Genomic DNA, 24,018 nt, shown 5'->3' with positions numbered 1-24,018 from the left:
CATCACCAGGCAGAAAATAACACTGTTTCCCAAAATAATTATTTAAGGGTGTCTTTATATGCTAACGACATCCAGAGGGAAAAAACAGTAACAAAAACATTAACAAATGAAATATAGATAGAATCTCCGTATCACACAGTTACAATAATGATTGGGGAACAGAATGAGGATGGATCATATAATTTTGCAGAAGATCTCTTGATTGAGACAAAGAGGGAAACACAGAAGAAGCTGCCAAAAAGAGGAAGACTTGAGGGCTCTTACCCTAGAGAAAACCTTCTAGGAAACATATTGTTTTGAATATTTGTTCTATGCCAGTCTCTGTATTTTATTCATACATTTTATGTTAATTAATTCATATAATTTTAGCTAATTTCCATAACACTCCTATCAGGCTGATTTTTATCATCCGAATTTTATGGTGGAAAGCCAGGGCAGAGTGATATGAAGCCACCTGCACTGGTGTTACACAGATTCACAAGGTCTTCTCTCCTCCTTCTCTTCCTCCTGCTTTCTTCATTGAACAACATACGCCCTTGACTAGCATAGAGAAGTAATCCTGCTCCACCTCCTGCACAGGATGCAATTTCGCTTCTTCCAAAATCCTGGCCCTTGTCTGTAATCTGCTTTGCTTGCGTGCCCAACAGAGGGGCACAGTCATCAAGCCGCAGCAGGAGGGCAATTCAAAGTTGCCCCACAGCACAAGTGACAGGCCCCCAGGCACACTCTCACGTGAAGCTAGGTTCATGGTTTGTTTTAATGAATGGAGAAGTAGAGAAGGGAGGCACCATCACAAAATCACATGAGGCTTCTAGACAGCGTATTTCATTCTAGTTAGTAAACAAACAAATCGAATATTCAATTCCATAACTGAGCAATCAACATAAGCAAGGTAAATTTTATGGGTTAGTAGGAAATTAAAACATACAGACTGCTACTTCCACCCCTGCAATGGGAATTAACCTCTCACTGCAGCCACTTAGAAAACCACACAAAAGAAGTAGAAATTCAGACAGTGGAAAATGACAGCTCTGGGAAGTGATTACCGTATGATTCTATAATGGTGGATACATGTCATATATTTGTCCAAATCTATGCAATGTAAAACACCAACTGTGAACCCTAACGTAAACTACAGACTTTGGGTGACAATAATGTGTCAATGTTGGTTCCTCAATTGTAAAAAAAAAAATTATATCACTCTGGTGGGGGGTTGTTGATAATGGGGAAACTAGGAATGTGTGGGGACATGTGCTATCTTGGCTGTCTTTGTATCCTTCTCTCAATTTTCCTGTGAACCTACAAACTGCTCTTAAAAAATAGCCTTCCCCGTCTCTACTAAAAAATACAAAAAACTAGCCAGGCGATGTGGCAGGCGCCTGTAGTCCCAGTTACTCGGGAGGCTGAGGCAGGAGAATGGCGTGAACCTGGGAGGTGGAGCTTGCAGTGAGCCGAGATGGTGCCACTGCACTCCAGCCTGGGCGACAGAGCGAGACTCCATCTCCATAAATAAAAATAGCCTTAACAGAATGGGCAATGGATCTGAATAGAGGAGAAAACAATCTAGCAATAAATGATTAAACACAGAGTTATAATAAAAACATACAGCAATTTTATTCCTAGGTATATACTAGATACAGAGAGAAATGAAAACACATGTGCATACAAAACCTTCTACACTACAATTTGGATGAACCTTGAAAACAAGCCAAGTTAAAGAAGCCAGACACAGAAGTCCACATAACATATGATTCCTTTCATTTGCAAATACCAAAGAGGAAAACCTAAAGGGACAAAAAGTAGCTCAGTGGTTGTTAGGGCTGGGGGAAAGGAGGAGGATGATAGTTGAAGGGTACAGGTTTCTTTCTGAGATGGTAAAAACGTTCAAACTTGACAGCAATGAAACAGAGTTCCTGTTGCTCCGTATTCTTGCCACCACCGAAAATGGAGATGGTTGCAGTTATCTACGAACATCAAAAACCTCTGGACTGTGGACTTTAAATGGGTAAATTATTTAGAATATGGCTATATCCGAATACAGCTGTTAAAAAGTAGTAAGAAAAACGTTATCAGACAGCTTCACCTAACTGGTATTTCTAGAATACTCCAGCCACCACCAACAGATATACACATTCTTTTTAAGTTGCACAGGAAACATTCTTCAAATTAGACACCATTCTAGGCCAAGGAGCAACATTTTTTTAACTTTCTTTGAAACGAATTTCACTCTTGTTGCCCAGGCTGGAGTGCAATGGCGCATTCTCGGCTCACCGCAACCTCTGCCTCCCAGGTTCAAGCAATTCTCCTGCCTCAGCCTTCCGAGTAGATGGAATTACAGGCATGTGCCACCATGCCCGGCTAATTTTGTATTTTTAGTAGAGATGGGGTTTCTCCATGTTGGTCAAGTTGGTGTCCAACTCCCGACCTCAGGTGATCCGCCCGCCTCAGCCTCCCAAAGTGCTGGAATTACAGGCATGAGCCACGGCGCCTGGCCTTACAATTTTTTTTCTTAAAGAGCGAGACAGTCAATATTTTGGGCATTACAGGCTATAAGGTCTCTGTCACAACTGCTTATCTCTGCCATGGCAGCATGATAGCAGCTGTAGAAAATAAGAAGACAATGGGAATGGCTGTGCTCCAGGAAACCTCTGTTTAGAGTAGTTTTCCAACCCCTGTTTTAGGCCATAAAACAAGATTCAATCGATTTAAGAGGGATGAAATCATAAAAAGTATGTTCTCTAACACATACCTTTCTGTCTTTTCTCCCTTCTTTAATCAACTGTAATTAGTACTCTCTAGAATGGACTATGACTTCTATCAGAATTAGCTGAGGCTTTAAAAGCTCCATTTATATAAATGTATTAGTCCATTCTCACACTGCTATGAAGAAACATCCGAGACTGGGTAATTTATAAAGGAAAGAGGTGTAATTGATTCACAGTTCCATATTGCTGGAGAGTCCTCAGGAAACTTACAATCATGGCAGAAGGCAAAGGAGAAACAGGCACCTTCTTCACAGGGTGGCAGGACAGAGTGAGAACAAGCAGGGGAAATACCAGATGCTTATAAAACCATCAGATCCCGTGAGTCTCACCCACTAACACGAGAACAGCAAGGGGGAACTGTCCCCATGGTCCAATTACCTCCACCTGGTCCCACCCTTGACACATGGGGATTATGGAGATTACAATTCGAGGTGAGATTCGGGTGATGACACGGAGCCAAACTGTATCAAGATCCTTGAATAACGTCCTTTCATTCAAGGTCATTGCCTTATAAGGTTGATGAGGGAAAAACCTGGCTACGGCCATCGTATGTATAGGGTCTGCATGATCTCACCACGTCTATGTGGGTTTTCTCTTAAGTACTCTGGTTTCTACCTACATCCCAAGATGTGCACGTTCGGTGAACTGGCTGTCTACACAGTCCCACTATGTGAGTGAGAGAGAGAGAAAGAGAGAGAGAGAGTGTGTGTGTGTGTAAGTGTGCCTCAGAGCAGAATGTGTCCTGTCCTGGGTCAGTTCTTTGTCCCCTGAGCTGCCCAGAGAAGCTCCAACTGCCCATCACCCTGAACTGAAATGAGCTGGTAAATAATTATCTTACTTGTTTTTATTGATCTTTCTTCACTTGATCTTAGCTAAAAGGCTGAGAAGTGATTTTTATTGATTTTTCTTAAATGTACATATAGCTCATATTTATTTCAGTGTTAAGTATTAGAACTGTTTGGTCTTTATTCAGAAGTTTGGTGATGCTTTTGTGACCAGAAATATGCCGTAAGAACTTAACTCTTGCTGATATAAATTAGCCTAGGGTAAAATGGGTTTTCTCTTATGTCATTTTGATTAAAATCAGTTTCTAAAAAACTATCAACAATGCTAAAGATCTACTCTACACAATAATACTGATATTAATTGAAACCAATTATATTAAAGCAAGTTAAAAATTTTAATTTTCCTACTCATATTGTATCTTACTTATTTACACTAGTTTAAGTTGTCCCACTAGATTATATATTTAGTTAGATCTTATATTTAGTATTTATTCATATTATATTTAACGAATATACAGCTAATTTTGAAATATTTTATAGTTCAGGCACACATAAATTTTGAAAAAGATACATTTTAAAAAGTCACTTCATCATTGCCTTACATTATAATTTCAAATTTTAATCAGCACCTAAAATGTTACATAAAGATTATTCTTAATATATAACAGTAATTTCATAATCACATATTTAATTTAAAAATTTAATATTCAGTGTAACATTTGCTAAGACACTATTATACTAGGCTTAGTATGCTTTATCCAACATTATTTCATTGTATCTCCAACGCTAGCAGTTTAGTATTATACATTTAGGTGGCAGAATGTGTTGTCAGTAACTTTCATGACTCATGATGACAGATTTTCCCTATAGGAAAGAAAATATTGGGTCTGCTTTCACGGTTTTGCTAGGATTTCAAGGTTCAGAAAACTCTATATAAAGTGACCAGCAGCTTCTGCAAATGAGATTATTTCCAGTCTAGAGAACCAGCTTACATTTTTAATTAATGACTTGTCTAGTTGGAGAAAAGGAAGGATGAGATCTAAGGAAGAAAAAGATAAAGTCAATAGCAAACCTAAGGTAAAAAGGTTTTCGATGAAAAGCAGTTTTAAAATTTACTATCAATTCTTTGCCCAAAATGTATTGTCTCCTTTTCTCTAGAAAAAGAAAGATGAAATTACTAAGAAAATAGGACAAAGGAAATAAAAATTATAGAATATAAACAATACATGCACAGAGAGCAAAAACTGTGCACACACAATTGTATACAATTGAATTAGGTACTACATATGAGATACAATAAACAATACATTAATTTTTATGTACTACATATAACCTAGCAAATTTTCTCTGAGGTGATTAATACGGCAAGAACTAAACAGGAGTTTCTGTGAAGATAGTTTCTGTACTAAATCACATGTGTTATATGATGTGATTCCAAAAAGCAAAATTTATAATTACACTTAAGCACACAGACTATAGTCATTTTATTCTCTTTCATCATTCCTGAAAGATCCTGAGAAAAAGAAAAGTGGGTTGCCATTTACTTAATTAAGGCTTACTGCTGCCCATCTAAACACACAGCAAGCAGAATGATTTAATATAAAACTCTTCTAACAAGTCACCACCATCTATTCCTATAAAGATAGGCAAGTCACTAAGGCATTCTATAAGCTGATTCACTCAACCTTTCTAATCATATTTCTCAACATTCTCTTGTGTAAACAGTATACTATCTTAATTTTAAAATAAAAAAACTGTATGTGAGTCTTATAAATAACAAGAATAAGAACAATACTTTAGACAGAGTTTGAGATTATAGAATATTTCAGGGTCCAAGTTCAGCTGAAAGTTGCAAATGCAGAAGGAGGGCTCAGGAGAGCCAGAGCCAAAACTACACACTGGTGAATCCTCCATATATAGGATACTTAATCAAATTCATCAAATATTTATTAAATATGTGTTTTATATACACTAGACTACCGATACAATAGTTGTCACAGTCCCAATAGGTTTGAAGTCTAAGAGTAGGGATAGACAAGCCAGGCCATCATGGAACTGACACTATAAGTAATGCTACAGTGCTACAGTGGCACACAACAGAGCAAGGCTTGGGGGAGCAAGCTAGTAGGAGAAAAGGAAGGAAAGGCTTCCTAGTAATTGATACGACAAGAAAAGTCCAAATAAATAAATGAAGCCATGGAAAGAGGGTGAGAGAGAAAAATAATACCCACATTCAGGGAATGGAAAGAAAAGCAGGAAGACAAAAGCGTTTGTAAAAGAAATGGTATGAAATGAAGGAGGAGCAAGGAAGACCGTGAAGGCCACTTCATTTCTTAGCTCACAGCTTGCCATGGTCTGAATATTGATGCCTCCCTCCGCCAAAATTCATATGTGGAAACCTAATTCTCAATGTGATGGTATCAAGAGGTGAGGCCTTTGGAGAGGATTAGGTGAGATTAGTGTCTTTACAAAAGAGGCCCTGACGCTGTCTGCCTCTTCCACTATGTGAGGACAAAGTGAGAAGACACCATTTATGAACCAGAAAACAGTCCCTCACCAGAAACAGAAGCTGCTAGTGCCATGATCTTGGACACTACAGGCTCCAGAACTGTGAGAAATAAGCTTCTGTTGCTTATGAACCACACTGTTTATAATATTTTGTTATAACAGCCCAATCACTTAAGGGCAGTATTGTCATGTGTGAATTTGATCCTGTCATCGTGATGCTAGCTGGTTGTTCTGCAGACACATTTATGTGGTTGCTTCATAGTGTCACTGATCTGTACTTCAGTGTGTTTTTGTAGTGGCTGGTAATACCACTACAAATATTTCAGGGTCCTGAAAAGGACCGTGTTTAGTGCTTTCTTCAAGAGGTCTTGCAAGGCCTGGTGATGACAAATTCCCTCAGCATTTGCCTATCTGAAAAGGATTTTATTTCTCTGTCGCTTATGAAGCTTAGTTTGGCCAGATATGAAATTCTGGGTTGGAAATTATTTTCTTTAAGAATATTGAATATTGGTCCCCAATCTCTTCTGGCTTGTAGAGTTTCTGCTGAAAGGTCTGCTGTTAGCCTGATGGGCTTCCCTTTGTAGGTGGTATGGCCTTTCTCTCTGGCTGCCCTAAACATTTTCTCTTTCTTTTTTTTTTTTTTTTTTTTGAGATGGAGTCTCGCTCTATCACCCAGCCTGGAGTGCAGTGGCGCGATCTCGGCTCACTGCAAGCTCCGCCTCCCGGGGTTCCCGCCATTCTCCTGCCTCAGCCTCCCGAGTAGCTGGGACTACAAGCACCCGCCACCTCGCCCGGCTAGTTTTTCCTATTTTTTAGTAGAGACGGGGTTTCACCGTGTTAGCCAGGATGATTTCGATCTCCTGAACTCGTGATCCGCCCTTCTCGGCCTCCCAAAGTGCTGGGATTACAGGCTTGAGCCACCACGCCCGGCCTTCTCTTTCATTTCCATGGTGGAGAATCTGCTGATTATGCGTCTTGTGGTTGATCCTCCCATGGAGTACCTTACTGGGGTTCTCTGCATTTCAAGAATTTGAATGTTGGCCTATGTTGCTAGTTTTGGAAGCTCTCCTGGATGATATCCGGAAGTGTGTTTTCCAACTTGGCTCCATTCTCCCCATCTCTTTCGGGTACCTCAGTCATAGGTTCAGTCTCTTTACTTAATCCCAAATTTCTCAGAGGTTTCATTCATTCCTTTCATTCTTTTATCTCTATTCTTGTCTGCCTATCTTATTTCAGTAAGACAGTCTTCAAGTTCTGAAATTCTTTCCTCTCCTTGGTGTATTCCACTATTGATACTTGTGATTACACTGTGAATTTCTCATGTTGCGTTTTTCAGCCCCATCGGGTTGGTTATGTTTCTCTCTAAACTGGTTATTCCGGCTATCAGCTACTGCATTGTTTTTATCATAACTCTTAGCTTCTTTATACTGGGTTACAACATGCTCCTTTAGCTCAGTGAAGTTCACTATTGCCCACCTTCTGAAGCCTACTTCTGTCACCTCAGCCATCTCAGCCTCAGCTCAGGTCTGTGCCCTCACTAGAGGGGTGTTGCAGTCATTTGGAAGAAACGAGGCACTCTGGCTTTCTGAGTTTTCAGCAATGTAAGTGGGCTGAATGCCCCAATTAAAAGACACAGAATGGGAAGCTGGATAAAGAGCCAAGAAACACTGGTATGCTATCTTCAAGAGACCCATCTCATAGGCAAAGACGCACATAGGCTCAAAATAAAGGGATGAAGGAAAATTCACCACGTAAGTGAAAAACAGAAAACAGCAGGGGTTGTAATAGCTAAAAAACCCCACTGTCTCAGCCCAAAAGCTTCTTAAGCTGATAAGCAACTTTAGCAAAGTCTCAGGCAAAAATTGCTAGCATTCCTATAAATCAATAACAGGCAAGCAGACAAGCAAATCATCAATAAGCTCCCATTCACAATTGCTCATAAGAGTGAACAGACAACCTACAGAATAGGACAGAATTTCTGCAGTCAATTCATCTGACAAAGGTCTTATATCCAGAGTCTACAAATAACTTAAACAAATTTACAAGAAAAAAAACAACCACCCCATTAAGAAGTGGGCAAAGTACATCAACAGACACTTCTCAAAACAAGACATACATATGGCCAACAAACACATGAAAAAGAGCTTAACATCACCGGTCATTAGAGAAATGCAAATCAAAACCACAATGAGATACCATCTCATGCCAGTCAGAATGGATATTATTAAAAAGTCAAAAAACGACAGATGCTCACGAGGTCGAGGAGAAAAAGGAATGCACTGTTGGTGGGTGCGTAAATTAGTTCAACCATTGTGGAAGACAGTGTGGCGATACCTCAAAGACCTAGAGGCAGAAATACCATTTGATTTAGCAATCTCATTATTAGGTATATATCCAAAGAAATACAAATGGTTCTATTATAAAGATACATGCACACGTATGTTCACTGCAGCACTATTCACAATAGCAAAGACATGGAATCAACCGAAATGACCATCAATGATAGACTGGATAAAGAAAATGTGGTACATGTACACCATGGAAAACTGTGCAGCCATAAAAAGGAACAAGATCATGTCCTCATGTCCTTTGCAGGGACATGGATGGGGTTGGAAACCATTATCCTCAGCAAACTAACGCAGGAACAGAAAATCAAACACCGCATGCTCTCACTTCTAAGTGGGGGCTGAGTGATGAGAACACATGGACACATGGTGGGGAACAACACACACTGGAGCCTGTTGTTGCGGGTAGGGGAGGGAGAGCATCAGGAAGAATAGCTAATGGATGCTGGGCTTAATACCTAGGTGATGGGATGATCTGTGCAGCAAACCTCCATGGCACACGTTTACCTATATAACAAACCTGCACATCCTGCACATGTATCCCTGAACTTAAAATAAAAGTTGAAGAAAAAAATAATAACAGCCCAATCAGACTAAGATATAGCTGACTTCTCAATCACTTGTACTTACGTGTGGCTAGCCATGCTACAGTTTTTAAAGAGTGAGTGACTCTGCAGGATCTCTTAGCCCCAAAACAGGGCTTTGTATAATATTAATGTATTCAGTAAAAGTTGTACAAGTAAATATTTCCTCTGGCTCTGAACATCAGGTCACTTCCCCTTCAGTCATTTGTTGTAATTATTTGTTTTCCAAAAGAGGCCAGAAGGGGTGAGAAGAATGAAAGATTATTTGAACAGAAAGTAACCTACGGAGTTATTTTCCTAGAAGGACGTGGTAGCGGCAGTGGGGTAAGGTAGTGCCAGAAAATGCGATATATATATATTTAGAAGAATCATGGTAACCCCCATGTAGTCCACAGTGGAAGGTTTCATCTTTTCTGATTTACAAACATGAAAGAGTCCTAAAGTATATTTATAGGTTAATGCCAACTCTTCACCTTAACAAATATAAAAAGCTAGCTCACGGGTAGTGAATTACTTTGTGTAATTTGTTTGCTTTATGCTTCTCTCTGTGATTCAGCTGAGACATAATCCACAGAATTCAGTAAATACAACTAGTGATAAATGCCATTAGGGTCACTAATAGGTTGTCTGCTCCTCCCAAGTTTTCCAAAGCAAAGAGTAATAAGCTGCCTAGCTACAGTTTCTGCTAGGGGAGTGTTTTTCATCTTGATTCTGCCTTTCCAATACAGCTTCCCTCACAGCAGGAACCAAAACCTTTCTTAAGAAAATGACACGAACACACAAAAAAAGAATGTCTTAAGGCATACACTTTCTTGGTGAAGTAAGTACTGTATTTTCTACCTTGGATAGTTTGTTTTTATCTTGCTGCAGCTATCCATTATATAGATGTATGAGTCACTGTCTTAAAAGACAGAGACGAGAGCATGGGTGGTTCTCTACGGTATTTAATGTTGATCTCTGCATTGTAGGAATCCAAAAGAATGCAGCCAGATGACAGTGGCTTTTGTATAGGCCACCCAGAAATCATAAAATCATGAGATGACTATTATTAAAATTAAAAAGAGTATCAGGAAAAACATTTAAAAGAAATACAAAAGACAAAGGGTGAGTATCCTTGTTCAAACAGAGTTGATCCCAATGGCTTATTAAATGAAAATAAAATCATATAGGAAAAATAAAATAGAAAAAAGACATGACACAAAAAGGAAGGAATTTAAATACCTTATTAATCTCTAATCACACACAAATGCACACACACACACATATATACATATTTTCCAATGTCAAAGACTTCCATATTGCTAAATCTAATGGTCAATTAACCTGTTACTTTACCCATCAGAAGTACATAACACAAATGATCACTGTATTCCTTGATTTTCTTTCATCATTTAAGGACCATGACTATAGTTTCCTGGTTTTCCCCCAACTCACGGGTTACTCCTGCTTTGTCCCTCAGAATTTTTAACACTGGAGTGTTCCACAGCTCAGTATCTGTACTTATTTTCTCTTCTGTGTGCAGTCATTAGGTTATCTCACTGTCTCATGGCCTTATATGGCTCTCTACGTACTGATGACTCTGTATCCAACAACATACTCAACATGAGATGGATAAATAACTCAAACTCAAATCACTGAATCTCTGCCCTTTCCCCTACTGAAACCACTACTCTTACAACCTCCTCAATCTCATCTAAGGAAAAATCATTCTTTTCTAGTTGTTAGTTCAAAATCCTTGACTTTTCTTGGAGTCATCCTTGACTTTTCTTTCTTGCACCTAGTAACTGATTTGTCAGCCAGTTTTATAGGCAAAAATACAATCTCAGTCTAGCTCTTTCTTTGCATCCTCCATGGTACAATCCTGAAAAAACAGCTGATGGCATTCCTCTGCTCAAAACCTTCCAATGACTTCCCATCTCATTCACAGTAAATCATCAATATTATCTACAAAGGCGCTTTAAGATCTACCCTGTTATCTTTCTGATCACTCTCCTTCCTCGTAAGTTCCCCTCATTATCTCCACTCGTAGATCGTTTGCACAATTATCCATAATTATTTCTTCCTCCCAATCTATACCCCTTTATAATGTGACTTTCCACACTGTTTCCCCACCTCGAGAATTCATATTAGCCTTGAAACCTGCTTTCACTTAAAAAAATGCAGTGGAAGTGACAGCACTGCAGTTAGCAATGGAGGCCTCAAGTGGAGCTGCAGCCGTCCCTTTGCTCTCTTGGAACCCTCCCCTGTTGCCATGAGAGTAATTCTGAGCATGCCTGATGGATGGAGGATGAGACTGGAGTCAGGTACAGCTTACAGACATCCCACCTCTAAACACCTGAGTCTTTTCTACATGCTGACATCATCAACAAAACTGCCTACCCAACTGTGATATCATGATATAAGAGGAAATATACATTTGGTCTTCTCTTCTGGTTTCTGATAAAACAGTTGCCAAGACTCTTGGAATCTCCACAGTAATGGGTGTCTTTTGGTATCCTAGGAGATGACTGGTGACTGGGGGCCTCTAGGAGAGTTTCAAGTTGGAGGCTGATTTCCAAGAAAGACAACGGCATGATCAGAGTGTGGAATGTTCACACCCACCACTCCCAGTGGAGCTACAGATTATGCTAATCACCGATGGCCAGTGAAGTAATCAATCATGCCCATGTAACAGAACTCCCATGTAAAAACTCTAAACAACGTGGTTCAGAGAGCTTTCAGGTTGGGGAACATATCCACATGCCAGGAGGGTAGTGTATCCCAAATCCAAGGGGGACAGAAGCTCCTGCACTAGGCCTTCTCCAGATCCCACCCTGTGTACCACATCATCTGGCTGTTCACATTCATCCTTTATAACATCCTTTTCTAAATAAATTGTAAACATAAGCATTTCCCTGAGTTCTGTGAGCCATTACAGCAAATTACCAAACACGAGGAGGGAGTTCTGAGGACCCACGAGTTGCAACTGGCATTTAAAGTGCGGGGCCATCTAGTGAGACTAAGTCCTTTACCTGCGTGTGTCGGAGGGTGGTGGTCTGTGCTTATTCTGAATAATGTCAGACTGAATTAAACTGTTGTATACCCAGTTGATGACCACTGGCAAATTGATGTATAAAACCCAGACATTTAGTGGCAGAAGTGTTGTGAGTACAGAAATAGTTTTCCTTTACCAACCCACGTAACTGGCACATGAATGAGCCCACAAGATCTGCCTAGCTGAACCTTAGACTTGTGAGTAAATCCATCAATCATTGTTTAAAGCCACTGATTTTGGGGGTGGCTTGTGATACAGCAAAAGCTAACTGGTATCATTCTCATGTCTCAGGGCTTCTGCACAAGCATCCTCGCTTCCTGGAAGGTTCTTCCTTTGGCTGAGCAAATGGCTTGCTTCTCTACCTCCTGCAGGTCTTAACTCAGAAGTCACTTGCTCGGTGAGGCTCTCCCTCACTTTAATTGCTAACAACCTACTGCAAAGCATGCTATCCCTTCTCCTGCATTACTATTCTCCTTCTCACTAGTAACATACTTTATATTTTAATTATTTATCTTGCTGATTTCCTCTATGGAAGGTCAATGAAGTCAAGTATTTTGTTCTCTGCTGCATCACAGGTGACTACAATAATGCCTGTTATACAGAATGACTCCATAATTAAAATATGCTAAAATAATAATGGAATGTGATTTCCTACATAATATATCAATACAACTTAAGTTAATAAAGCTGGCAAGAGCAGAGAGAAATGTAAATTGTCTTATACTGTTGATGAAGGTTAACTTAAGCACAAATATTCTGGAAAGCAAGTTGTCAACTTAGACTTAAATACATTTTTTAAAATTTATAACTTCTGGCCCATATCTTAACATCTGTGAAACTACTCTGTCAGAAACTCATACACTTATAATAATACTTAATGTTTCTATAATACTTAACAAAGTTTTATTTACCAAAGTTTTACTTATAAAAAACTTATAAGTTGGCTAGGCACAATGGCTTACGCCTGTAATCCCAGCACTTTGGGAGGCCAAGGTGGGTGGATCACCTAAGGTCAGGAGTTCGAAACCAGCCTGGCAAAACCCTGTCTCTACTAAAAATACAAAAATTAGCTGGGCATGGTGGCGCACATCTGTAGTCCCAGCTACTTGGGAGGCTGAGGCAGGAGAATCATTTGAACCCAGGAGGCAGAGGTTGTAGTGAGCCGACATTGCGCCACTGCACTCCAGTCTGGGCAACAAAGTGAGACTCTGTCTCAAAAAAAAAAAGAAAAACAAAACAAAACAAAAAAGACAATGTATGAGCTACGTACCTTTCTGATATATGGAGAATGGCTGAGAGATAAAAATGTAACAAAATTTATAAATAATGACCTGGTAACATATTCATAATATAATGTTAAAAATAGGCATGATGTAAAGCAACTTATAGATAAAAATCTGTATTTCATTACATGTGCACACATACATACACTGAGCAATAAACATACAAAAATGTAAATTTGAAAAAAATTATATATGTAAAAATATTAACAGAAGTTATCTATAGGAGTGGGATTTTAGGTTATTTTAATTTTTTTCTTTATGTCTTCCTCTATTCCCCAAATTCATTATAATAATCCTATATCCATAAGTGGGGGAAAAGTTAGAGGTGATAGCAGAGAATTTGTCTTTTAAAACATATAAAGTTTAAAAGAAAGGTAAATACTAAATGATACAAATTTGAGGTGTTTATATATTTTGTAATTATGACTGCATCGAAAATTACTTGAATATGGTTTTATTTAAAATTGAACAAATAGGCTCAATTAAAATAAATAAGTTCAGTTCAGATTTTTGTCACACAATTTGGCTAAAATCTCACTTTGATAATCCTTGCCTCCTGTATCCTAATTTGATTACATCCCATTAAAAGCATTAGAGGGCATCAGTGTAATGCATGATCACTAACTCTCTTCCTCCCACATCAGAATTAAGCTTTGGCGAGCAACTGCCACATGGAGGAAAGTCGCTGGGAAAGCCCTATTACTGCTAATAGGAATCATAAGACCACACTATTATGCAAAAATGTTCTTTTTACTGACTGATAAAATGCCAAGATGATACAAACTGTAGTTGTTTTTCTTGTTCCTAACACATGGAACAGCTCTCCAGTTACTAATAACCAACTAATGTACAGTCGAGCAGGAAAAAAACTGAATATACACTAGAGGCCGCTAGTGATAAATAAGTGAATTTTACATGAAGTGGGGAAAAAGATGATGCTGGCTCTACAAAGAAAACTGCATCCTAAGCTTCTAAGCTTCAGCTGCCCTTTTAACTACTGTGCTGGAAGTCAGAAAGCAATTTTTTTCTTAATTATTTCTCACTTTAAATATTTTTTAATTAAAAGAACTAAATCTGGGAAGTTGTCATCTTGGGAAATTTTGTAAAAATTTACTAGTATTGTATATTTAAATTAAAGCTTTACCTTTAAGTAATGAAGGTAAAGCTTTTTATATATTACGAATTAGAAAAATAATGTTATTCTCTCACTTAGTTGTCACGAAGACCCAAACCAACTAAAGAAAGCTCTATGTTGTAAAATATAAGCTTGTCTTGGTAATATTTCATTAAGGGGGGGAAATATTTTTTTTTTGTTTGTTTGTTTTTGTTTTTTGAGACGGAGTCTCGCTCTGTCGCCCAGGCTGGAGTGCAGTGGCGCGATCTCGGCTCACTGAAAGCTCCGCCTCCTGGGTTTACGCCATTCTCCTGCCTCAGCCTCCTGAGTAGCTGGGACTACAGGCGCCCGCCACCGCGCCCGGCTAATTTTTTGTATTTTTAGTAGAGACGGGGTTTCACCGTGGTCTCGATCTCCTGACCTTGTGATCCGCCCGCCTCGGCCTCCCAAAGTGCTGGGATTACAGGCGTGAGCCACCGCGCCCGGCCGGGGGGGAAATATTTTTAAATGCCAAAGATATCTAAAAAAAAATGCACAACCCTCTCCCTGGAAAGTTATGAATCGTAAGAGTAAAATTTTAAAGTTTACTTGGAAACAAATGTAACATGAATTCAGAAAACAAGAATCTTTTGATTAAAAAAAAATTTATAAAACTAAAGAGGAATTATACTTCCTATATACTTTTTTTAAAATTTGAAAAGAATGTTATTAAATTTCTCAGAATACATGAGAGGCATTTTTGTCACTCATTTGCATGACAGATGACCATTTATTTCCCTTTCACTGTCATTAGATAGTGAGGAAGAAAAACAGTTCCCAACCAGAGGCATTTTATACCCCAGTAAGTTAGGGAGGTGTGTGGGGAGGGAGAAGTAAGGAGGAGATTAATAAAGACCATTAGACTGCCCTAGGGTATGAAGACAGCACAGGCAGCAGAGAAAAGACGCTGCAGATGTGTACTCATAAGGATTCTTTTGTTTGTATTTGTAGTTGGCTGGTCCCACTTAGGTGTGCGGAAACTAGTATGGTCTCAGTCTTGACGGGAGGCAAATCCCACTCCAGAAATAAACACAACCACTAGAAACAAGGACATAGGCAGACAGTCCCTCAGAACCACCTCAACTCAGTTGAACACGATATCACACTAGAAAAGAGACACAGTTCGGAATTCACCTGTAGTCCACCCAGTGGCCGGCTCACAGGTGGCTAAGTGCAAGTCCTCACTTGTTCTTGGAGTGTAAGCATAGCTGTGGATCTGGCTTCCAGCTTCCCTTGCTTCCTAACTGTTTCCCAAGCCTCCCAATTCCTGCATACTCCCCCAGCCTTCCCACTTTCTCTATTAATTATACCACTTTTGATTCTTGTTTACATTGGCAAGAGTTCTTGTTCTTTACAACTAAAAACCCACACAAATACAAAAAAGTTAAATAAGTCCTAATACTGTTACCAGAAGAGATTTTGGTATTGGTCTCTGATTCTCCTCCTGAATAAAAATAATCTTAAGAATTACTTTTTGGGTCAGAAACATTCACACTGCAATCTATGACAGTATGCTACATGAAGTCTTGACGAGTATTTCTAATCATTCTTTAATAACTCTTAAGCACATAGTTAAGAACTAATTGCTGGGGATGAGACAGTAAAAATGCTAGAGAAATGTATGCTTTCACTGAGGTTACAGGCTGGTGGGAATATGTAAAGAGGTGACTCTAATATGATGTGGTAAATGTTTGATAATGGACGTGCTGGATAAGAGAACTTCAAGGACAAATTATGTAAGAGAGACACAGAATAATAATGTAACAAATCTGGTAAGGTAAGAAATCTAGCCACGAAACACCCTTAAATTATTTAGGATTTGTCATCTACTTGCTTAACTGAATATGTGGGGAAATTATTTTCAGGGTGAACTGTCTAAAAGGAGTAACGATGCTTAGTTAAAAATATTTACTTATCATCTATTAGTTATCAAACCTGATGAATAAAACAAGAACAGGGAATTTTTCCCAATTAAATAGAAGCTCCCATGGATAATTTCAACATCATGTGGCATTACGGTGAAGGACTGCTTAGAAAATTCATTCCTAACTTGGGTCTCTGGAAACGAAGATTTCTGGGGAGACACAACACATGGGTGAGTTTTGAAAGATAATGATGCATAACACATGGAAGAAAGCAGGAGGCTTTTAGAACTGAATTACATAGTGTTCTGTAAAAAAGAAAAAAAACAAAACCTCCATTTGTATCTAAAACCTGCTCCTTGATATTTCCAAGGGCACGCCAATGGTTTGAAAATAATAGGCTTTTTTCAACATTTAGATGGCACAAAGATTTTTAAAAATCTTTTAAACACTGTTAATGCATACACATCTTCTCCTCTCATGGCTCCTGTAGCCCTGGGTAACACGCCCAGGTGTCGGCACCCCTACATGATGCCCAGCAGCAATGGATGGAACCTGATATCCAAGGTCAAAAGAAAGTGCTCCCTGGTCTAAGCCCCGTAGAGAGGGACAACACCATCTTCCCTGTAGTCTAAGCAGAAGCACGGTTAGTCTCATTCAACCAAACTGCTCCTTGTAATTAGAAATCATAGGATTTAGAGAAGTCAGCATTTTTAATACTTATGATTTTTTATTTTAGTTCCTTTCAGTCTAATCATTCAGAGACTAAATGCCCTCTTATTCATCATTTAAGTTCCCTTCCTCTGACTTTCTCTAGCTCTCTTCTACTTCAAAAAGCTAATAACAGCCAGAGTTAACTATACTGTAGTTAAGTATATTGCATATAATGTACACACACACAATGACTTTTTTCTTAGTGTGGTATAATATCTTCTGTTGTATTTTAAATGCCCTGAGCTTCTTCAGCATATTCTTGACCTTGCTGGCTACAGAAGCAAAACTGAAGGCTTTAAGGAACACACCTCAAATAACTCTCAGATTTCTAACCCCACACTGCAAGTGACAGTTCAGTGCTCATCTTTGTGTAATTGCCATTTGGATATTTTCCCATAAAATTTATTCACTAGCCCTTGCTTAACTTGAATTCCAGCTGTCACTTCTGTTCCCTAACAATTGGAAGACGATGGATAGCTCAGTTGCAATCCTATCATCAACTAAAATGTCCTGCCCTCTATAATGATGTGTCAACAAATAATATAAGCCATCCTGTCTAGTGTTGGAGTTTTTCTGTTTGCTCTTGACCCAATAATACAAATCCCAACTTTTAATAACAAGAAAATCATGCAGGAAGAACCCAAGTGTGTGTTTGCAAGAAGACGTGTATGTGCGATAACGTAAGTGCGTACGAAAAACCAGACAGGGACCGTTCCACAACTTTTTAAGACACAATTTTGTATGTGTAGTATTATGCGATTACTTTCAACCGTCACTTCTTAACTCATTGATCTAAAAATCTATTAAAAATAAGTTTAAAACGTGACAAGAAAACATGAGCTCTTATAGTAACAATCACTAAAACAATTCAACTTTTTTTTTTAAAAAAAGTAAAATTTAAAAAGCCACATGCTACTCAAAACTTTTGACAAATGATCTCGCATTCTCTAAAAAAATTACTGGAAGATAATTTATTTCTGAAGACTCTCTCCACAGTGCAGGAAGGGAAAAGGGTTCTGTCAGGAACATACTTTATGAAATAGAATAGCCATAAAAAACAATGCCTCTGATTAAATTTAGTTGTAAACTGACTTCCTGCAGCTGCTTAAAATGGTCTCACTCTGAAAATTTATTTTGAGTTCATGCATGATCTGAGAAACATAGCACCTTTGCATACACATTCCTCCCTCCTCCAGTATTCCAAAATGATTCATAGCTGTGCATGGATAACTTTGAGACCTGTGATTTATAGCATTTGATAACGAACAGACTAAAATATATTACTAAACTAATCTAATCAATAATTGAAGATAAATATGCCTTCACAGTTTGTTGTGTAAGGTTCTTTAATACTAAGACTTCTGTTGTAAATTCTCTTTAAAATGCACTAATCATTTTCACCTTTCATCATTTTGATTCAAAGACCTAATAATGTTGACATGCTTACAGAGCTTGGTAATTTGATTGCATAAATACTTTTTAATGGAAATTTGCTGATGCAAATGACTAATCATTGCTAAGGCTAGGCTTATAAGAATCGACTGAACCAAAGACCTTTGGTTCATATTTGTTTCCTTTCTGCATATGTTAAAGCATACAGAAATTACATGTTTTGACTATTCCATGAGAGGCTTGAAAAGTAGTAAAAAAAAAAAAAAAAATCACAATCAGTGAGAAAACTACTCATAGAGAGACTGAAATCAACTGTCACATATGTTGGAGGTTATCAAGACCACAACTTATGCTCAGACACTTGACACCAACTTATTTCACACTGATTTCATGTTTATTGTCTTATTCCTTTAAAAACAGTATTGAAGAAGCTTTTATATACATTTTACTAAGATATAGTAAATATAGATCTTACATATAAGTCTTTACTACTATTTTATATAATGTCTATCTAGGATTGAATTGAAAACATTGAGAATTTTGCTTGGTTCCAACTAAAAGAACACATATTCCAAAGAAGCACATAAAAATTGACAACAAATTCCAACAAAAAGACAAGTTTTAGAAATTAGGTTCATTAACTGCATAAAATAAAGAAAGAAAATTGTGGGGTATCCATATACTAGAACACTACTCAACAGTAAAAAGGAACAAACTACATAAAATAACATAATAAATACATAAAATACATGGATGAATTAAAATACATAAAATAACATGAAGGAATCTCAAAAGCATTTGATAAGTGAAAAATGACAGAAAAGACAACAAATTGTGTGTTTTCATTTGTATGACATTCTAGAAGTCTACAAGAGACACAGTGTGGGAGGAGGAGAATGACTGCAAAGCAAGAGGTAGGAACTTTTTGGGATGATAGACGTGTTTTAATCTTGACTGTGGTGGTGGGTACGCAAGTATATAATGCTTCAAAAATAATTGAACTGTATGTTTAAAGTGGATGTATGAAATTATAGCTGAACAAAGCGGATTTAAAACAAAAGAAATCAGATGCCAAATACTACATTCCTATATGCCAACCACTATCTGAAAAATGCGTATAACCTGTCTGAAAAGTAAAACAATGACTACATTCAGAATAGTTAAGTATGACAAAAATATTTACAGCTATGGCCGAAAACTACATCAAGTACACACTGAACTATTCAATAATTTATCACTATAGCTTTTAAGAGCCATGCTCTATCCTCTTAATTTATCCAGATCTTCTGTAATTAGCCACAGTAACGTTACCTCATCAAGATTTCTCCAAATACTCCAAAAGAAAGTCATCTCTTCCTGAAATGTCATAGATGAAGAAACTACAGCACGAGAAGTTAAATTACTTGCTAAAAGTAATGAAGTGGCAGAATCCGATTTTGAACTGTAATCGAACTCTCTGACTACATAATGTCCACTCTGGAGGCTGCTGCTACCTGCAATGAAATAGAATGAAAGTGTTCAAAGTTACTCACAGACAGCCAGACTTAGACTGTCATTGATTCCTTCAAGAGTAATCAGATACTTGCTACCAGATGCCTGGGTTAATTGTATTGATAAAGGCTTTAGAAGCTAATTCTTAAGAGCTATCCTCCCACATTATTCAGTTATTTTAATTATATTTTGAACTTCATTTAGCTGGGCCACAAATAGTCTTAGAGTTAGAGTTACAACAGTCATCCTCTTCATACTTGATTAATCTAAAAAGTAGACTGATCTGATGAGTAAGTTGCATGATTATATAAAGCTCAAAGGCTCAAATTGTAACTGTGAGAAAATTAATGAAGTGAGAGGAAAAAGAGATCAGGAACATATTTTGCTTTTCTGTTTAAATAGGTCCTCATCATCCTGCCATTGTTAATGAGTGTTTAATTACGTGGTCATTTCCATGAATGCAAGGGATTTTTGTTAGGTGCTCATATTTAAACAGAAAGGAAACTCCTAAACATCTGAACTAACCTAGAACAATGTTTATATAAAGATACTCTCCTGTAGAATTTTCCATTCAGGATTCTATAATTCATTAATTACTCTGAGAAAACTAACCTAAAAACCACCTTCCCCACATTTCAGATATCCTACACACAATACTAAAGATATAGCAACTTCTTAGACTGTTATGCTGATGAGTCTGAGAATCTCTAAGTACCACAAAATCACAAATAAATAAAAAACCCTCACATTTAGCACTGATATTCATGGTACACATATTGCTCTCAAAATGCCAATGAATTCAAAGGCAAGGACCTTAGCTCCAGGATAAAAGATTCATTTAGACAGGAATTAGAATGCAACGTAACATAAGATACTCTGGAAATAAGTGAGATATATACTATACATGACTTCAGACAAAAATGCACAATCTTTTTAGACATGAGCCATTTCTGGCTTATAATACTAATAAGTATATAATTATTGAAAGTTTCTTTAACAACAAGATACTTCCAATAGCTGGTATTATATCTTAGAAATCCTTGACTTAACAAAAGCTTAGTCTTACATCTCTGCTAACATATCAAGGAAAAATCACTAATTCAAATAAATTCTCAAATGCTCATCAGTGTACCAGATATGAAGCATATAAAGATGATTAATTATGATTGCTGCCTTCCAGGAGTTTACCACCTAGTGAAGAAGGTAAGATACATCTAGGCATAGCTAAATCACAAGATAAAATGAGAAAGTAAATAATTACGAAGTATTATGCAAAGTTAAAGGGTAATAGATCACTAGAAATTTACAACCTAGTAAAGAATGGAAGTCTTTACAGCTTTAAATCAAGGCCAAATGTGAATGTAACATTGTGATTTAAGAGTATTATTACAGTGTAGGAAATGCCAAGTCACTTCAGGCTGAAAGGGAAGAGGAGCCCTCCTGGAGTACATGGTGTGTTATTGGAACACTGATGCATGGATAGGATTGCTACAAAACGCACTAGCACACGCTGCTAAAACCATCTAAGAATGAGGACAGCACAGGATCTACCATTAGGATTATTTGGAATGGCCATACAATTGTAATGGGTGGTGCTAATGTATATGAGATCAGCCATGAGAAAGGGCCAGAGCAAAGGCAGAGAGGAGAAAGGGAACGGCAAATTTAGGACAGTGAGCAGTTCTGCTTGACCAGAATATAAGGGAAGAAATTGGGCATGCCAAAAAAGATAACCCTGCATCTCAAGGTGGTTAATTTAGCTTTCATCCAGGAGACAAAGGAGAATCTCCCCGCCTCTCCCTAGTCACTACAAATGCATACACATATGCATACCTCCCATGCTCTGTGGTCCTCATCTTTCACAGCCCATTAGGATCCTCAGAATATTTTCTAATTCCTCCATTCTGGTCTAACTCTCCTTGCTCTATGCCTTCCTTTGTTACAGAATCTATCACATTGTACTAGAATTTTCTGTGTATGTCATATAATCCATCATACTGAATGGCACCAGGGAGCTTATGTTTACGAGCTTGCATCCACTTAACAAGTAACTACAGAAAAATTAATCATATGTCCTACTGTCCCACAGGTCAGAATCAATACATATTAATAGATACACTGCAATTCATGGTCAGAAAAAATATTTAGGGCTTCTTTATCAAAACAAAACCTGATAAATGAAGAGAGGCTGCTTTCATGGTTGAAACAGAGACAGACATTTGTGAAAGATGGAATGGCCTTGAGGACATTATGCCACATAAAATAAGCCAGTCACAGAAAGACAAATGCTGTAAGACTATCTCATCTGAGGTATCTAAAATAGTCAAAATCATAGAATCGAACTGTAGAATGGGGTCGCCAGGGGTGGAGGAAAGTGAGAAATGAGGAGTTACTAATCAATGGGCACAAAGTTTCAGTTAAGCAAGATGAGTAAGTTCTGGAGATCTAATGGATAACACCGTATCTGTAGTCAACAATATGTATTATACACAAAAATTTGCTAAGTGGTAGATCTCATGTTAAGTTTTGTTACCACAGTTTTAAAACAATTTTAATAAAGATTGTGTGCAAGCATTTCACACATCTAGTATAGAACTGGACCTAAGCTCATGGCTGTTTTTTTAATTAATAAAAGTGATAAATAAGAATTGTTTTACAAGGTATTTATAAATCAAATCATGAACTAGCAATGGTCAATAAATACGTGAAAAGATGCCCAACATCCTTAGTTATCAGAGAAATGTAAATTAAAATCACAAATTCCATTCACAAACACTAAATGGCTAAAATCAACAAGATAAAAAAGCACTTGGCGGATCACGAGGTCAAATCCTGGCTAACACAGTGAAACCCCGTCTCTACTAAAAATACAAAAACTTACAAGGCGCCTGTAGTCCCAGCTACTCGGGAGGCTGAGGCAAAAACCCGGGAGAGCTTGCAGTGAGCTGAGATCCGGCCAATCCAGCCTGGGTGACAGAGCGAGACTCCGTCTCAAAAAAAAAAAAAAAAAAAAAAAAAAAAGAACAAATACTTGTGAGGATATGGAACAATACAGACATTATTCGTGGAAACATAAAGTGGTACAACCACTTTGGAAAAGTGAAATGTCAATTTCTAGAAAGTTAAATATATATTTACCCTGTCACCCAGAAACTTCATTCTTTGTACCCACTTCTCCAAATTAAAACATGTTCATGGAAACCCTTGTATAAGAAGTGGCATTTACACATAATAGCCAAAAACTGTAAACAACCAAATGTACATTTGGTGAATAAACAAATGTAACTGTGGTATATTCATACAATAAAATACCACTGAGCAATAAAAAACAACTACCAATACATGAATGAATTGCAAAAACATGTGAGCAAAAGAAAAAAGACACAAAAGAACACATACTATATGATTTCTTTTGCTCGAAATTCAGTAATAGATTTTTTTAAATTCTATAGTAATGGAAATCAGAAAGCAGTTGACTAGAGGTAAAAAACTGGATATCAATCATGAGGGAATTTTCTGGGGCTAGAGAAATGTTCTCTATCTTGTTTTGGATGGTGGATAAGAGGCTATAAATAAATGTCTGACAAAACCCATGTAATTAAACATCTATGATATGCATTTCACTATACATTAACTATGCCTAAAAATTATATAATTTATATATGTGATTCATATAATACACGATTTATATATGTGTGTGTGTATATATAACCTTTATATACATATAGAAAGGTAATTTTTTAAAAAGAACATAGGATCTAACTTAAAGAAGTTTCTATTGGCCAAAGACGAGACAATCTGAACACTGCAAACAGTGGTATCTGCACATCTGTAATAAAATGAAACCTATCTAATATGTATAAGCCAAGAGTTTTGGGGCACTAATTCAGTATTCTGAAAGCAGGTAACAGAAGAATATTAATCACCTCTATTTCATAAACTATGTTTCCACTGAGTAATCTTGGACTTTCTGGGCTGCAGGATAAATGGGCACTATGTTTCCACTTGCTGATTACAGTCAAATTCCATACCCTTTTCTGAGTCTTCTTTTTACTACACACATCTCCCCACGAGTCCCAACCGCCTCACCTGCCACACTTCA

General features: G+C 37.6%; 1 protein-coding gene across 2 annotated transcripts in view; it reads right to left on the bottom strand.

The window, feature by feature from the left end:
- Window positions 1-24,018, bottom strand: part of TPK1 (thiamin pyrophosphokinase 1) — a 389,586-nt gene that overhangs the window by 201,196 nt on the left and 164,372 nt on the right. The window contains exon 1 of one of the 2 annotated variants that reach the window (XM_050784906.1): window positions 19,737-22,536. The exons of the other annotated variant lie outside the window; for it this stretch is intronic. Within the exon in view, the coding sequence (XP_050640863.1) occupies window positions 19,737-19,741 (5 nt within the window). The 5' untranslated portion in view covers window positions 19,742-22,536. Of the gene's footprint in view, window positions 1-19,736; window positions 22,537-24,018 lie in introns of those variants that run through there. 2 annotated transcript variants of the gene reach the window in all.

This window comes from Macaca thibetana, chromosome 3 (genome assembly GCF_024542745.1).
Source record: "Macaca thibetana thibetana isolate TM-01 chromosome 3, ASM2454274v1, whole genome shotgun sequence".
Lineage (NCBI taxonomy): Eukaryota > Metazoa > Chordata > Mammalia > Primates > Cercopithecidae > Macaca > Macaca thibetana.
Note: the sequence above shows the minus strand (reverse complement) of the source record. Positions and strands in the feature narration are given on the sequence as shown.